This window comes from Brachyistius frenatus, unplaced genomic scaffold (genome assembly GCF_029030835.1).
Source record: "Brachyistius frenatus isolate BFR_SWC_R1_liver_20210118 unplaced genomic scaffold, ASM2903083v1 Contig_72, whole genome shotgun sequence".
NCBI classification, from domain to species: Eukaryota; Metazoa; Chordata; class Actinopteri; family Embiotocidae; genus Brachyistius; species Brachyistius frenatus.
The window spans coordinates 997,845-1,015,300 of NW_027210671.1; the positions used below are offsets into that span (position 1 = coordinate 997,845).

At 39.9% G+C, this 17,456-nt stretch overlaps 1 protein-coding gene across 3 annotated transcripts in view; it reads left to right on the forward strand.

The window, feature by feature from the left end:
* Positions 1 to 16,280, forward strand: part of slc23a2 (solute carrier family 23 member 2) — a 34,478-nt gene extending 18,198 nt beyond the window's left edge. For all 3 annotated transcript variants that reach the window (XM_069707792.1, XM_069707788.1, XM_069707791.1), the window contains exons 5-15: positions 958 to 1,115; positions 4,936 to 5,024; positions 5,295 to 5,362; positions 6,400 to 6,581; positions 7,315 to 7,435; positions 8,291 to 8,447; positions 8,680 to 8,827; positions 8,950 to 9,055; positions 10,047 to 10,314; positions 10,743 to 10,838; positions 11,295 to 16,280. In XM_069707792.1, coding sequence (XP_069563893.1) covers positions 958 to 1,115; positions 4,936 to 5,024; positions 5,295 to 5,362; positions 6,400 to 6,581; positions 7,315 to 7,435; positions 8,291 to 8,447; positions 8,680 to 8,827; positions 8,950 to 9,055; positions 10,047 to 10,314; positions 10,743 to 10,838; positions 11,295 to 11,572 — 1,671 coding nt within the window. In that variant the 3' untranslated portion in view covers positions 11,573 to 16,280. The remainder of the gene's footprint in view (positions 1 to 957; positions 1,116 to 4,935; positions 5,025 to 5,294; positions 5,363 to 6,399; positions 6,582 to 7,314; positions 7,436 to 8,290; positions 8,448 to 8,679; positions 8,828 to 8,949; positions 9,056 to 10,046; positions 10,315 to 10,742; positions 10,839 to 11,294) is intronic.
* The last annotated feature ends 1,176 nt before the right edge of the window (positions 16,281 to 17,456 follow it).

Sequence of the window (17,456 nt, forward strand, 5' to 3'; positions counted from 1 at the left end):
TCCAACCGCGCCCACAGTTAATTGCGCAACTAGACGCCAGACACAAAAATAGGGTTTTGCTTACCCCATGTTGATGGTTCAGTCTCTTAGTCATCTAATAGTACATGAAATAAGTCACAAAATTTCAAACAGATGCGTGAGCACATAACCAAACCGAGGATGCGCAATCCCTCAAAAGTTGTTGGAAAGAACTTTTTAAAAAAAAATCAATCAGTGTATATTTGGACACAAAACACACAGTTGCTTAATACTTTCCTCATAAGAGTCTGGCTTTGGGAATGCCAATCAACTTAATGGCCTGTCTGTTAGAATAGATTTGCAGACTCTGACAGATAATAAATAGTTTGAATGAGTTTCCTGGCAGCAAAAGACAAGAAATATAGAATAACTTCATCTCTCTTTGTTGGAGCAATAATGAATAATTGTGTCACATTGGTGGAAAGCCAAAAATAAGCTCAAGAATTTGAAATAATATTGTTTTTAATTGTTTCTATTAGATTCATGAGTTGTAACCCAATACGTGAAGTGGTTTATGCATGTCTACATGGTGGCACCTTTATTTCCAAATCTGAAATAGGTTACTAGTTATTTTGCCGCTGTCATAACTGTGCGGCAATGAAAAACATACCCACACTGCTTTCTTGTTCCCAGCTTTTCATAAATTATGAAACTTGACGATGTTTCTGCCACAGGTACATCTTCAAATGTCAAGTACATGCATAATTAAAGAACTGGAAACTAGACACAAGTTACCCTCAAAAGTTTGAATTTGTAGTCGGATGTAGTCAAAACAGCCTAAAAGATTGTGGCTATGGTGAATTTTTTGCTTTTTTGTTTTTTGAACACACCTCCACTAGATAAGTTTACTATCGCTGTCAAGTATGGACCTTAAAAGTATGCCAGGCAAAGTCAAACACACCCATCTACACACTGACTCGGCGGCATTGTGTCTTCCAGCACTACTTGACCTGTTTCAGTGGAACTATTGCGGTGCCATTCCTCCTCGCCGACGCCATGTGCGTTGGCTTTGATCAGTGGGCCACCAGTCAGCTCATAGGGACCATCTTCTTCTGTGTAGGAATCACCACCCTGCTGCAGACCACGCTGGGCTGCAGGTACGCACACAAAATCAACACTGTCTCACACGCTGACATGAGGAAATGCTTTTTTGATAAATCCGTACACACAACTGTTGGTCGTATTTTGTTTTCATAGCCCCTTCCTTTTTAGTTCCTCCTTTCTTTGACCTTTGTCAACATACTCATCTTTCTCCACCCTTCCTCTTTATGTCAGGCTGGAGTGTGTTTAAGAGTGCCAGCATGCTTTTAAGTAGATGATTTTACGCATCCTTGTTTTGTCATAGAAGAACTACAAAATACTCAGTTTTCAATGTAAATTTGTGCTGAAAATATCTCAGATAAATTAGGTCATCGTGTGTTATGTTTCTGCCTTTATATATAGCATCTGTCTTTTCTGCATATTGTCTGTCACAATATGCTAAGTGAATATAATTTTAACTTCCTTATTTTGTTCATGTGACTGCAGTTGCTCTGTGAAACCGAGTCTCTTTTGTAAGAGGAGAGAGAAAACTACCCACAAGTTACAATTTCTGAGTAGAGGCAACAGAACAGAAGCTGAAGAGACTCCAGAAACTAAACACATGTGGCGTTTGACTGTCGCCCGGAGGAGTCTGCTACATGCGGGTCAACTATTACATCACTTCTGGGCAAGCAATAGCACTGAAATAATGTTCGATTAAACAGACAGTCTTTATCAGTAGCCTATTAACCAAAGTGAAAGCCCTGTTTTGGGCCATACTGGCATGAACATGTCAGGAATAGCTCATTTGACCTAATTCTTCACACATTTATTTCCTTCTGGTTATCTAAGGCACCTCATTTGTTTGGTTTTTGGTCAATTATAAACATATTTTTCACCTTATGTCACCCCACTGACTCATTCCACACATTTCTCCTTCCTCCATGAGCTGTTTTCTCCCTCTATCCTCAATATGCTTGGAGCTGCGCAGTTTTCAGTTGATACCTACTTTTTCTGGTTCCTTGCTTTTACACGCCCATAAGGTTGTTCGTACATAATGTGATGCATGTATGCCTATCAGTGATTCACTTGATTAGCTGACAAAGTAACTGACATGAGACACTACTTGTTGCCATGGATATTATCCCATTGTATGGGTCAGTGTTTAAATGAAAGCCAAGTCATGTTGGCATCAGGTTTTATTTTTCTTTCATAAAAGAGGAGCAGTTCAGGTAAACTCAAGACTTGTTTCCATTTTTTCTTTTAATAAACATAATCTTTCCATCTTGTCAGCGCAGATTCTGTTTCTCATTATTGTTCCTGGTGTGAAGCAGCAGCAGCTGCCAGATCACCTCATTCAGGCCAACTCAGTCACAGACACTTGCTGTTCTGTTGGACAACTTGATGGCCTTGATGAAAATAGTTTTCAAACACTGTCCTATCTGCTTATTTCTTTCTTACTCAAAGATGAAGGACACGTGCTTCAAAAACAATTGAGCACTTTGTGTGAAAGGCTTTCAGTGTCCAACTAAGGAGCAATTGTATGTCACAGCACATAAACTCATTGAAACCATAGCAGATTTGTTTCCCACTTCCTGCAATTACTGCTACCTGCAAAAAAAAAAGATAATTTAAATTGTATTTTTCATGTTATCGATCATGAACTCCACGACTGGCAGTGGACATATTGGTGCTGCCATGTCTTTTAAAAAGTCATGTTCAGAGGAACTCCAATTTTTTTATCGTTTGAGGTCAGGAAGCAGCTTTATCTTTATGGGCTATTTAGTTGTCTTCTCAGCTTTGGTGTTGTGATTACAGGCACAGCTCGTGTCCTTCATTTTTGTTTATTAGCTTAATTTACTGATAGGTCAAAGCACATGTAATAGGTTGAGCTGATAGTGAGGAGAGCGCCCTCTGTTGGACCTCAAGGCCAACTACTTCAGATGGTCTGTTACACTCGCAGTTTGAGTTCAATCTTTTCAAATGTTTGGTTTTTTTCTCACATTGGCACAAAAGAATAGACAAAATACTGACAGCCTTTGATACAGTGGTCTAGAGACTTAAAGGGTCAGTCCATCAATTTTGAGTTGCACTTCCATAGAAGGGGACACTTACAAGAGACTCCGTTTTAGGCCCTGATACAAGGTCCAAAAATGCTGGCTCCCACTCCTCTCATAATGGATCTCAGTAGTGTCTGTCAAAGAACTGAAGAACTCTTTACATATATGTTTACATTTTTTGCAAACATTTCTTATATAAAAAGCTTTGAAGCTACTTAATTTTGCCTTATCATAGCAACAATGGGGAAATTCCAAACAGTGTTGAAGGGCAATAGTCAAAATAGATACAAGTTGTAGTCTTTGTCTGTCTCTCACTCCGTTCTTCCTCGCTCACCCGCAAAAACAAAGACAGGGAAGAATCTGATCTACCACACCAGTGGCATTCCTGTCACACCAACAGCCCACTCGCTCTGAGGCAGGGCTGAGCTGAGGTGACAGACAGTCCCTGCCTATCTGGCCATTTCTCTCTGGATTACTGTCTCTGGAGAAATGTCAATGAATGGAAATATGTGAGGGAGAGGAGAGGAGTGAAGCAGCAAAAAAAAATAGATGGATGATGGGAGGATAACTAGCATTTACTACAGTAGTTTCTACCTGTTTGATTCTGTGTAACATCCAGTCTGTATGAATATCTGACATATTTACATATTTCCTTTTTAGTTCTTCAGACTCAAAGCTTCAGCACATTCAAATTGCGATAAAGCAATGGATGCTCCATTGAAGTGCTAGGTCTCTGATTTAATTTGAGTGGATTTACATCAATATAGACATAACTGTGTGGGAGATGTAGCTTACTATATATTTACTTACTTCCATTACTTGTGGTCCATGCTAAAAGTTCTATTAAAATGACCTCCGCTTGGGCTCAGGCCCGCCTTCACCCGCCCCACCGGCCCTCTTTGCTATTTAGCCGGTTCTCGCATCCTAAAAGGTCTAGAATCATATAACATGTCAGGAAAAGTGTTGACGCAGAACATTTAAATATTTCACTGGTTGATTACATCACTAACGACAATACGCAGGTCGAACTTCAATGTACAGAACAACGAAGGTGTACGTTTCACCCAAGTATCCTGCCCGAGTGCAGCTGCCACCTGCCAACATGTGACTCGTGTCGTACACTTCAAATGATTCAGTGTAGGCTTGTTTTTGAAAATTATACTTTATTTTGCAGCTGTGCGACATTTTCTTTCAAATGATTTGTGTTTCATTTCTAATTATGAACAAAGAGCGACGGTGTGTTTTTCAGCAGCGTAGCAGTTTAGATCATGGAGGCAGACTTTGAAGTTTTACGGCTAAATTGAGTAATCTTGTGACTTTCACGAGTTTATTTTTTGTTTCTGTTGCATTGGAAACAAGTAGCTGTACAGTAGAACGAGTGATGCTTTTCAAATAAACACTGCCACCTGCCAACATGTGACTCGTGTCCCAACCTGATCAGGTGACACTGTGATCGAAACTAACAGATGCAATACCGATGGGTTAGCAATTTATTATGAATGCTCACTTCCTCTTTCTTAAGAAAACAAATGTCCTCTGTACCTTTTCCTGCTTGTTCACACTTTTTCTGTTCTTTGCATTTTTACTAATGTGAAATCATTACAGTTGATTAATTCTGATTTATCACACTCCACACTGTCTTTAACTACTATTAAAGATATGGCAATAATTGCACACAAGAATAGCATGAACTCCGACAATGATGTCTGGGACCCAGTGGTTCTACGCAGAAAGTAACCTTGTTTGGGACAAAATTTGAACTCTCCCTTTGTTGTATATGTATGTGATCATTCAGGCTCCAAACATCATTTCTAAGCAGAGTTTTTCTGGTGTTTAGGCTACCTTTGTTCCAGGCCAGCGCTTTCGCCTTCCTCGCACCAGCCAGAGCCATCCTGTCACTGGACAAATGGAAGTGTAACAACACAGGTAACACTTCTCTCACTCTAGACTTACTCAATACCAACACCTGATGAAGATGTTGTCATGATAATTATGTCTTTATTTACTTTGATCCCAATTTTAAACGCTATCAGCATCGAGGCCTTTTAAAGATGGCAGAGAATTAAACATTCCCAAATGGGATAAGCCGCTTTATATCCGCTCCAAATTAATATCTCGAATTATGATTCACACATTGATCTTATTACACTTTATTATTTTCTAATCTCTGTTCTCCTTGTCTCTTTCCATGACCAGCGCTCCCAGCCCTGAACGGCACAGAGCTCCTCCACACAGAGCACATCTGGCACCCCAGGATACGAGAGGTGAGGCAGAGAGAGACCAATGAAAAAACTCATACAGACTTAAAGGAGGGAGCGGGGGGAGGATAGGCATGTGGGATCCTTACAAAAGATTCCTCTTATGAAAGGTGGGCGGAGTTCACAGTAAAAATTGTATAAGATGTTATTCATCCTAACTTTAATAACTTGTTATGCAAATTTTTACACAACTGTAGTTGAGTAACAGGTTTTTATTGTGCTAATATTTGAACTGTTCTACTATCAGGAGATTATTTTCTGTCCAAATAGAGGCATTAGTCTTTCTGTATGTCTGCAGGGTTTGTGTAACAGATGACGTTAATGTGCGTTAACCTTTTCAGTTTGCGTAAGCCAGTTGAGTAACTGTTTTTTATGTGACACGTGAACAAGATATAACTTAATCAGGCTGACTCAAATTGTTGAATGGAGGAGAGTGCAGGTGATAAAGAGTGACAGGAGAGGACACAAGGACAGATAAAGGACCAACAAACAGGATTATCACTCAGGATGCTGGTGATTCTGCTAACCGGTCTCATTCATCCTGATGCAGACAATTCCCGTTTGTTTTTGATTCATAAATTTGATCGTCTAAATGATAAGAACAATAAAATGTAGATACTAGAGGATGTTTCTAACATTTGCCTCTTTCATGTGTTGCATGTACTTTAATGTTTGATTTAGTGCCACTGCTCAGTTTGTCTTAAATAAGCCTCATACTTCATGGAAATATGATAACTTCCTGATGTTGGCTGAAGCACTCTTTATTTCAGGGCACTTCCTTTAAAAAAAAAACTGCAGGAAGTAGTTTTGCAAGTATTCATTTAAATTTATGTTTTGTTAAAATCTCAATAGTCAACATCATCATGTATCCCTCTAAGTCTGCCCTTGCTCTCAGATTTGACTTTATTAATCCCACAGTGGGGAAATTTACTAATATACTCTTCATGGGCTTCAAAGTGAACATAATTTAAAACTGCAGCTGTGTTTAAGTGGGTATTTCCATGTTGTCTTATTTTTTGGCCATATTCTCTTTGCTCTGTCAGATTCAAGGGGCTATCATCGTGGCGTCCCTGGTGGAGGTCTGTATCGGAGCACTGGGGCTGCCAGGGATCCTGCTGAAGTACATCGGACCTCTGACCATCACTCCCACCGTGGCCCTCATCGGGTTGTCTGGTTTCCAGGCTGCAGGCGAGAGGGCTGGAAAACACTGGGGCATCGCTATGTTGTAAGTACAGATGAAAAGAAAAACACTAAAACATCTTTAAAGTCACATTCCACCTAAAATCCAGTTCTCTGTGGTCCTTTTGTTTGTTCTCATGAGCATAATTCAAAGTGTGGTTGTACAACAGGGCGGCAGTGCATTTAGCTGTGTTATGTGAAAGTTTCTGGGGATGTACTGAACCTTCAGGTGGACAGCTGTAGGAGGTGACGCAACAGGTGTGGTGAAGCAGGTTTCTGTTGTGATACTGTTTTTGTCTGAAAACCACTGAAACTGCCCGAGTTAAGACTGTCTGTAAACGAGTAGTTATATGACAGCTTGTCACCCATTCACTAAGAGAGAAAATATCTCTACATAAAGGAACATTGTGTATCATGTAGACTGTAAAGCTGCAGAGGACTGACTCACACACTTCATGGAAGATGCACTTCATAACTGTGGTATTCAGGCAGGTGTGACATCAGCTTGTGCTAAGTCATGGCTGTAGCTGGAGAGCCTCTTGTCTCACTCCACAGGGACACAGGATATGTGCCTGTAATTGCCCCTGATTTCTCAGGCAGTTAGGGTAATTGATTGTCTCTCAAGCCTCCGGGGTTGTAGTCAGACATGGACAGGACTAAATGGAACATGTTCACACAGGATTAGTTCTCTTACAGAAGAATAGACAGTACGGGAAATAATACAGTACTTTCCTCTGACTGTGATGCACTAAACTGAGGAGGACTGTCTCTGTCTGCAGGACCATCTTCTTGGTGCTGCTCTTCTCTCAGTATGCCAGAAATGTTCACTTTCCTTTGCCGATCTACAAAGCCAAGAAAGGCTGGACTTCATATCGGTTGCAGGTCTTCAAAATGTTTCCTGTGAGTACACAACCTGACAGAAAGGACATGCACACTTCAGCTTGGTGCCTTTTGCACAAATGGTGTCTGGGTTCCACTCTATGATTTCTGTTTCTAGTATAAATAAGCTTCACTCTTCTAACAAATTCACTAAAAAGATATTTTTGTTCCCAAATAATTCCCAAAGTATTCAAAAGAGGTAATTTCATTCTCCCTGGGAGGTGACTAAGCAGAGTGTAAATCAGTCTTTTCTACCCTCTGCTGGTGAAATAATGAAAACTCTTTTAATTCACACAAAGGTTACCCATCAATCTGATTTATGCCAGTCTCATTTAAAAGGCCTCCCATTGCCTTTTTGCTTTTAATTTAAAATGTTAAAGAGGACTCGACTGTGTAGCTTTGGAAGCTGGCAATATACTGCAACAATTTTCAGCTACTCCTCAATTTCAATTATTTTCTATGGGAGTTCAAATGTGTTGAATGATTAAAGTTTGAAATCCAATTGTGGAATAGAAGTTCGAGCATCTCTATTTTCTGTATTTACATAGGGTATAGTTATATCGCTCACATTCCCAATGTTTTCAGACCAAGAGGGGAAATATGAGGGAGAAATAAAGAACTTTCACCCAAACCATCCTTTAAAAAATGTTAAAAAAAAAAAAAAAGTTTTTGCTTGCTAAGATCCAAACAAACACTTCCTTATATGATACTGTTCTGTTAATCACAACAAAGCTAGAGTGTTTCCAAGTCACATTTTATTGGATGAAAATATGTATACAGTATGAAGTTCACATATTTGGCATAGAAGAAGATAAGAATGCAGGATTAAAACTGTTAAAAATGTCTAATAAGTATTTTCTTTTCTCTCGTTCCCAGATCATAATGGCTATCCTGGTGTCGTGGCTGTTGTGTTTCATTTTTACTGTGACTGACGTTTTCCCGCCGGAGAAAGACAAGTACGGTTTCTACGCCCGCACAGACGCGCGTCAAGGAATCCTCGCAGCTGCACCGTGGTTCAAAATCCCCTATCCCTGTGAGTATGTCATATCACATGTAATGATTAGGAGGAATGATCATGTCAGTGAGGTTACAGCACAGACAGAAACCAATAAATAGTTTAGATAGTGTTCGGTTGTGTTACATATCGTATAATTTGTCAGGGTAGAGACGGATAACTTTGGCAGGGTGCTTGCATGTCGACTTTATGCCGCAGAGTCGATAACCGTTTCTCAGCTCTGACCCACACTGTGTTTTCACCTCTGCAGTCCAGTGGGGCTTTCCTACTGTAACGGCTGCAGGTGTGATCGGCATGATGAGCGCTGTCGTGTCCAGCATCATCGAGTCGATTGGAGACTACTACGCCTGTGCTCGCCTGTCTTGTGCTCCTCCACCTCCCATCCATGCCATCAACCGGTAACACTCATTTATCCATTTCCTTATTCTCTCAAATACACGACTTGTTTATAAAGCAGAGCATGGGCAATTTACTGTCTGGTAGATAACCAAGTTATCCTTCTGTTCCTCTGTCTCTGTAGGGGGATATTTGTAGAGGGTATTTCCTGTGTGCTCGATGGTCTTTTCGGGACAGGAAATGGTTCCACCTCCTCCAGTCCAAATATAGGTGTCCTGGGAATCACAAAGGTAACGCACAGCTCCACCACTGTTTGTTTTATTAATTTTGTTTTGATTAATTTTTGATTGTAAGCTTCCTTTTCTGCAACTTGGCTGTTTTTGTTTATAGTTGTAGATTTGACTTTATTAATCCCACAGTGGGGAAATTTACTCGTCACAGCAGCATAGAGAAGACACCAAAAAAAAGTGCACACAATATGAACAAATGTACAAATACTTAAAGAAAGAAAGAAAGCGAGAGCTGCTGTAACTGGCGGCCACTCACACAGCACCATTTTGCCTACCTGTGAATATTTAATTCATCATTTGGCAGAAAAGATTTGGCAACTGTCTGATAATTCGTAAATTGGTTGTACTGCCAAATGTCTGCTGGTACTTCAGCTTCCTAAAGATGAGGATTTTCTTCTTTTTACTGTTTTATGTCAGAATATTTATGTGTTGGGGGCTCATAAGCAATCTGAAGAAGTTTTAACAGGCAACTCGCAATTTTAATAATAACAACCCAGGGTATCGACGAGTGTTGAAAAGTATTACAAAGCACAGCTCTTATAGCATAGCTAGGAACTACAGGTGTGTCTGGTGTGACATCGTGGGTACAAGGAACTTTTCAGTGCTTTTTGTAGTATTTCAATCTACACCATCACTCCTGTTGCAAATACTGTTGTTACTGGTAGCCATAGTAACTAGATAGTTCATCGATTCATACCATTCAAGTGTGTTCTGAAATTACTTCAATTATTTTTTAATTGTGTAATCTGTCCATCACACTTATACAGATCCAGGTTGTTTTAATTGATTGATATTGTTGTTATACATCTTGGATGTACTGATATAAACATGATATAAATGTCAATAAATTAATGTACTTAGTAAGTAATTGTAGGCTTCATATTACCTTGCTGATATACTTTCATAGTTGTGGCTGGTATGACCATGAAAGTGGCATTAAGTTATTTCTATGTGATTATAAAGGTCTTAAAAAGTTTTCTTCTTTCTCCAGGTGGGCAGCAGACGTGTGATCCAGTATGGAGCTGCCATGATGCTGCTGCTGGGGCTCGTGGGTAAATTCAGCGCCCTGTTTGCCTCTCTGCCTGACCCTGTGTTGGGAGCTCTGTTCTGCACCTTGTTTGGTATGATCACCGCAGTGGGACTGTCCAACCTGCAGTTTGTTGACCTCAACTCCTCCAGGAACCTCTTCGTGTTGGGCTTCTCCATCTTCTTCGGTCTGATGCTGCCGAGCTACCTCAAACAGAACCCGCTGGTCACCGGTGAGTGGGGGGAGGGGTCTCCACCTGGATACAAACTATGTCTGGAAAATATTGTTTTAAATCATCATTAAGATGAACTGTCCTATAAACTTCAGTAATGATTGGTGGAAAGATGCACCCGTCCAGAAGATTCTCTGATGCAGTAGATTTATTATTAGTTATCTGTACTAGTGAATAAACAGGACTTCCACAAATTAAATTATGACCCTGAGTAACTTTTTGTTTCACACATTCAACTATCAGAGGTGTACACACTTATAACCAAAGTCTAATTATATAAGTATTTCAACACAAGTCGATTGACGTGGCATATTTTTTTGGCACCAGCGCATAATTCATAATGTCAGTTTTGGTCATTTTTAGGCTCCAGCCTCAACATAAACATAGTTTAATAACTTACTCATCTCCTGTCTCTTTATCTTTCTCAGGCATCGTTGAAATTGACCAAGTGCTGAACGTGCTGCTCACCACTGCCATGTTTGTCGGAGGCTCTGTCGCCTTTATTTTGGACAATACTATCCCTGGTAAGCTCTTTATTTCACTCTCTCACATTTGTCTATGATAAGGTTTATGGCTGGAGGATAATCATGATTACGTAATGGTAGTTTGGAGTATGCAAAACATTTTTAATGGAGAAAATCATAACCGTGCGGCTGTGACTGCAGAGCAGATACAGGTATGCACACTAAGGCAGAGCATGTCGGGGCGGTTGTATATCTGATCCTCAGCATCCCTCTTGAAGAGCTTAGAAGACGAGGCAGGGAGAAGGTCATCTGGGCTTCTCCTGCTGCCTCCTGGAAATACTGCAGCGCATCGATGGGCGGAAACACATCTACGGCTCTCTATTTCTTTATATCTTCAAAAACATCTTAAGATTGTAGCAGCAATGGGAGACTCATAGTTCTCATTCCTTGTTAGTTTGGAGTTTTGTGGATTTCAAGGAAGTCATGATTAATCTCTTAATTTCCTTTTGTCCTCAGGTTCCGCTGAAGAACGAGGCATCGGGAAGCTGAAACGTGGATCTGGTCTCAGCGCGGCAGAACTGGAGGGGATGAGATCTTATGATCTGCCGTTTGGAATGGACATCATCCGCAGATATCCAATCTTCAAGTACATCCCCATCAGCCCCACTTTCACAGGCTACCAGTGGGGGAGGCTACAGGAAGCCTGCAGGAGCAGAATGAGACATGGGGATGTGGCGAAGGGAGGAGGAATGGGAGGGGAGGGCGGCACAGCTCCGGGGGAGAGCCGCGTATAGCCAACGGGCTGGAGAAGTCTGAAACGTGGCTGAATTTGGGGAGCAAGGGATGGTACACTAAGATAAAACGGTGGCAGGGTGGACGACAGAATCGGCGCAGGATTGTGTGGAAGAAAATGCGATGCACCAACCCCCCACCCCCGCCCGTCAAAATGTGCTTTCTTTAGCTTGTGTCAGTCTTTTCCCACTTCCCACTATGCTATTTTAAGCATGCATTAGCAAGTCACAGCATGCTACAAAAGATGTCACCATGCGGAGGCTCGTCAGTGTGCGTGCATGTGTGTACAGTATGCAGCAAGAGGTAACGGGTTTGTGCATTCATTTATTTGCACTTCCAGACGGAGCCAGATGGACGTCAGACAATCGATGCTGAATGTTTGATGATTCACTGACTCGTAATTGTTGCTAACTCGTACTGCCCAAATCGTTCTTAAAAACTCAACCTACTAAAAGCAAAGCAGATGGGATTATGTCAGTTGAGGATCATGTTATGAATCATTTGCCATTAGACTTGTTATGCAACCACATTAGAGATACACGCGCACACACCAAAAGCCTCACCAGATGTAGATCAAGCGCTACAATGCACGACGGAGGTCATGCAGATTGATGGAAGTAGTTTGTGCCCTTAGCCATGCAAAGTGATTGTGAGATTTATGTTCTGCCTCCCGAGTTCAAAACTAGAATATCAGTTCACAGCTTGCTCCCCTTATTTATTCAGTAAAACTCCTCTGAGACTCACTTAGCAGCACATCACATCCGCTCATCTAAACAAGCTCACGTCCCTCTTTTTTTATGTAGTAAAGTGCTAGTAGTCACCAGACCTCCCATCTGATTGGGCAAAAACAAAAAAAGAAACTCACTAACACCAGTTTACATTTCTTAACTGTCAGTATTATGCAGCAGTTACTAACAAGACCAAATCTCTACTTTTCCCGAACACACCCTTGTCTCTGTCAAATGGGACTTAACCTGTTTTTACGTTGTTATGGAACTAAATTATAATTGCTATCTTTTCATTTGATTATTTTTCTTCACATGTTGGCACTTACATGATGAAACAAGGTTTTGATAATGTCTCTACCGCCGTGATGACAGCGGTGCATTAAAAGCCACAGTAACACAGACATGTGGCCTTGGCAGGGAAACTTTGTGTCCTTAAATTCTGGGTTTGAAATGGAGAGATGACAACAGGAGAATTACATGTTCTTCGTCCAGAGGTCTCTGGTCCTCTATGTGGATCTTCTTTCTCAGATTTCCAGGTTCTCTTGTGCTGTTTTTAGCAGTCATTCGTAGGATTTACAAAGGCTGCACCATAAATGACACATACCTGCCACTGTCCAAACCCCGTGGTGTTTCCATTGGTGTGTTCAGTACAATTGAACGAAGACCTAAGGATGGTGGTTTTGTTTGGTATTCAAATGTAATAACAGTTCTTTGGATGGTTTCTTCCTTCTTCTTTTTTTTCCCTCTGCTTCGACTCACACAGTGACGTGTGTTTTTGCATCAACCAATCGCGACTGTGTCATTAACAGTTTTCATGTATTTAATGGTGTCGATGACTTTCCCTCACATTCCTCCTCCTCTTCCTATCCTCAGTCATCTGTACCCCACCCCCCACGTTCATCACACTGTTTATAGCTGTTCTGTCTGTCGTAGTTCAGGCTGTGGCAGTACTTTTGGCTGAGTAGCAAAGTTTCAGAGCATCAGCAGCCTGCACCGTATGAACCCAGGTGTGACCCTAAAGATTTGACCACACTGTGTGCCTCTGCTGCTTTAATTGAAAAGCAGCAGTTTTAAAAAAAATAATAATACAACCAACAGTATAATCTTAGTAAATGTAGAAATACAGAGTTGCACAACTTACAAATAGTTAACCTAACGGAGATATTTACTAAACCAAAATTCGAAAAAGTTTTTATTTGTATTTCTTTTAACTGTTCTATTATGATAAACCAAAACTTTTCTTTAAGCATTGGCAGTTGTTGCTACTGAGAAAATTTTGTCTAAAGTCTCATCCCAAACGTCCCCGCCCTTTATCTTTTTTGTTAAAGCTATTTATTTATTTATAAGAAGAAAGTTGTTAAATAACAAACAGCAGGTTTATGTCTATTGCACAATGTTGAAAGTATATTTTATTAGTTGATTTGTTCATGATCTGTAAAGACTGGTGTGATGATGTCGAACCCCCCTCCCCCCCCTCCCCCCGCCTCCTCCCCTGCCCTCAGCCTCACCTCCAGTCTGTGCTTTTACAAACTCGCCTGGGGACTGCAGCTTTTTGTAAAGGTAGATCCTAATGTAAGACGTAGGATGCTTCTTTGTCATTCCATTGATATCACGTTGTTTTTAAAAGAAAAAGAAAAACACATTCAAATGCTGAACTGGATAGTTTAGTCACATTTTGGAGTCAGGGCCTTTTTATTACAAGTTTGCACATGTAATGGTGCCAAGAAGATCAGGGTCTGAGTGAGTAATCCTCACTAACCCGGAACCCTAAAATGTCATTGGAGTACTTATCCAGATTTAGAGGCAATATTTTTCTTTTTTTTTTTTCTTTTTTCAATGACCTGAAGTCAAGTGGCTGAACTACTTTGTGACTATCTATTTTTGGTTGTCAGGCTGGTATGGTATGTCTAGCTATAGTCCCATTTATGACTTCATCACTGAAGCGTACATTGCGCTTCTGATTCGATCACATCCAACAGATGTTTTAAGGGTGTTTTTGTCATGTTACAGATGTTTGCCGAGCTCAAAACCAAGGTTAAAATCCAATGTTTCCACAGACTGTGGTGCTCCGCCTTGCTTTTCTACTTTGCTACATGTACTTTTGGCAAACCTATGGTAACATACTGGTATAGACCAATGTTAAATCTATGTCCCAAATAGGAGTTTTAGCGAGTGATATCCCTACTGAAAATTATTTTATCATAGTTTATTTGGATGTTACCCAAACCGGACTCCAATTTTGGTCTTTTTAATGTAGCGTCGCTGAAACTGACTGCGATTTTGGTCCTTCATACATCATCACAGCTATATGTCTTCATTTTTTTTAAAGGCATTTTGACTTCATTAGATAGAAATAGAGAGCGCTTGTAGTGAAAGACAGCAGGACTTGCCATGTGTTATGAGCCCTGAATCACCTCAGGTTGCCCTGCTGCTATCAAAATATGTGACCCTGTCTCAATACAATGGGGCACCAGTTCCACTTATATCTATCAAAATGCAGTAAAGTAACGTAAAACCATTTACAATGGTTATACAGCTGAAGTTCGAGTCACAGAACTGATGACTGTGTGGAAACATTGGATTTAAACGTCGGTCCCATCAAATATTAAATGAACATACTGGGTAGACAGTGAAGTGAAAAAGTAAGGAGTGCTGGAGTCAGAAAAGAGGCTGTGCTGGTTGGAGACCACTGATGTGTGCAGAAACTGTAAATCTAAAACTTCGCCATCCTCATCTAAATGTTGGCTGTGTTCTTGATCACTGTAAATACAAAGCAGTGTTACAAGGTGGTCGCTAAAGGGGTGGGTGTGCTTTTGGCACACTGGCTGATGTTTTTGACCTCCTTGTCCACACTGTAACGTTGCTCCAGGAGCTGCCGATAATCAAGTTGAAGCCAGAGCGAGTCACTTCTCTCTTTCAGAAATGAAGGGTGGTCTGTCAACTCCTTGTTTTCTGTGTCATATCATGTTTATGCAACCAGCACTTGCATGTACTTGTCACCATCACATTGTCTCTCCTACACACACACACACACACACACACTTTGTTTCACCCTCTGGTCCTGCAGCACAAATATACTGGTGTCGTCTCATGTTTAGTGTACCTGGTTTTCTCCGTGGGAATTCTTACTGTTAGTGTTTCTGGATGCAGGAGGAGACACCGGCTGGCCACCTTCTTAAGAGCCTGTTGGTCATTGGCAGCTGAGTCAACCTGCCTTAACGTCAACATGAATATTGGATGTCTTTGTGCCTAAAGGCAGATTCTTCTTCTTCTTTTTTTCTTCTTCTTCTTCTTGATTTTTACTTTTATCTTCCAGTTTAAATGATACTTTCGCTCTTATTTTAGGATTGTATACATTTCTCACACAGTTGTTACAGAATTAGCTCAGTTTCTGGCTCAAATTACATTCAAGTCAGTTTAACCAACAGATGGCTCTTAAGAAGGTGGCTTTGAGGTGTGTAACACAAAGACATCAATCCCTTTCAGTTATTTTGAAGGGGGTGCTACCTGAAGAATATACTTCTGTCTATTAAGTGTTTTCTCTTTCAATGTTTTTGTTTTTTTTATACATCGTTTTTATGTTTTTGCAAGCAGATATTTGTAAGAAACAAATCCTAACTTTTAATCTTAAATCATGCTGGAAAGCGCACCATTTTGATGTACTTTTTATTTAAACAGTAAATACATTTTGATCCTATTCTGACTGTGGTTTGGTGGAATCCTTTTGTTTGTTTGTTTGTTAGGACCTTTTCATATTGTATTTTTTTACTCTAACGTTGCTTTCTGTCCGTGTTAACACATTACCAATATAAATCAAAGAACAAGCTGAGAAAGTTTAAATACATGTAAAAACAAAAAATGTATATTTAATGGAGTTAAGTTTGCTAAACATTCTCGAAGATAAATTGTGTAGACTAATTGTAGCAACAAAATGTTTTATTCTTTGTTCCTAAAACTATTTAATAAGATGTTACAGAATGAATTCAGTCTTTTGTCTTTTTTTTTCGTCACAAATCCTGATGGTCATGTTTCTCAGTTTTTTCCCTCCAAGGTGAATCCAGGGAAACGGAAACAATCCAGCGTCTTATATTTTGTTAATAAGCAGCTTCTTCCAATCCAACGCTCTCTTTTCACAAATGTCCAATGAAGCATCTTCTACTGTCATGGCTATAAATGTGTGTTCTTTCAGCTTTAATGGCCAAATTCGAATATACTTTTCAATGCGTATCTTTTATGAGTCTGGACAGACTTTGATGTAAGCTGCATCTTGACTGGTTGGCGGAGGCCTACAACTGCGAGGTGATAACTCGAGTTTGTATAGCTGTTCCAGCTCTTTTTGACTATAAAAAAAAACTGTCACTGTAACTAAACCAGGATGTTTAGGTAAACATTTAAAAATATTTTTTAAAGACGCCATCAAAAACATGTGGTTACCATAATATAGAACTATTGCAATGTAATAGTTTTTGTTCAGGAGATCACAGAGAAAGTCTCATCCGGCAGTCAAGGTAGAATTACAAACTGCCCGGTTCCATGTTTGGCAAATGGTTTCTGGTAATGCAATTGGTTGTAATAGTTTTTGTAAATATGAAGTAATGCACAGTATTAGCCCCTGTAATACAGTAAGGACCTGCACATGGATCTAGCTTTTTACCGAATCTTGAGGCCCTCTCCTAAAATGGGTCCTCGTTTTAAAATCTAGTTGTAGGTAATATGATCTAGGACACAATGCAGTGGAACTGAATGGGAGCTATTAGGAGCCCTTTGGCTCATTTGCCAGCCATGGATGCAGGTACAGAGGAAAATCACTATGAACCTTCGTTTTATTTTGTACAGGCTCACATTTTCCAGTGTTTACTTAGTTTTTGCTGAACCTACACTTCAATGTTGACTTGCTAAATATTAGGGCTTCAAGTAACAACTATTTATCATTAATGTCTATGAAACATTTTATTTGATTTTAAAAAATATATATATTTTATGACAACCTGGAACCAATATAGTTTTGAATTTATTTAATTTGACTAATTGTTCAGTTTATATTTCTTGTTTGCCACATTTATTTATTTTATTTTTTTAAATCTAGCTTATAGGATTCCATTTCCTTATGAACAAATAGGAAAAAATACAATTATTAACATCATAAATAAAAAATAGT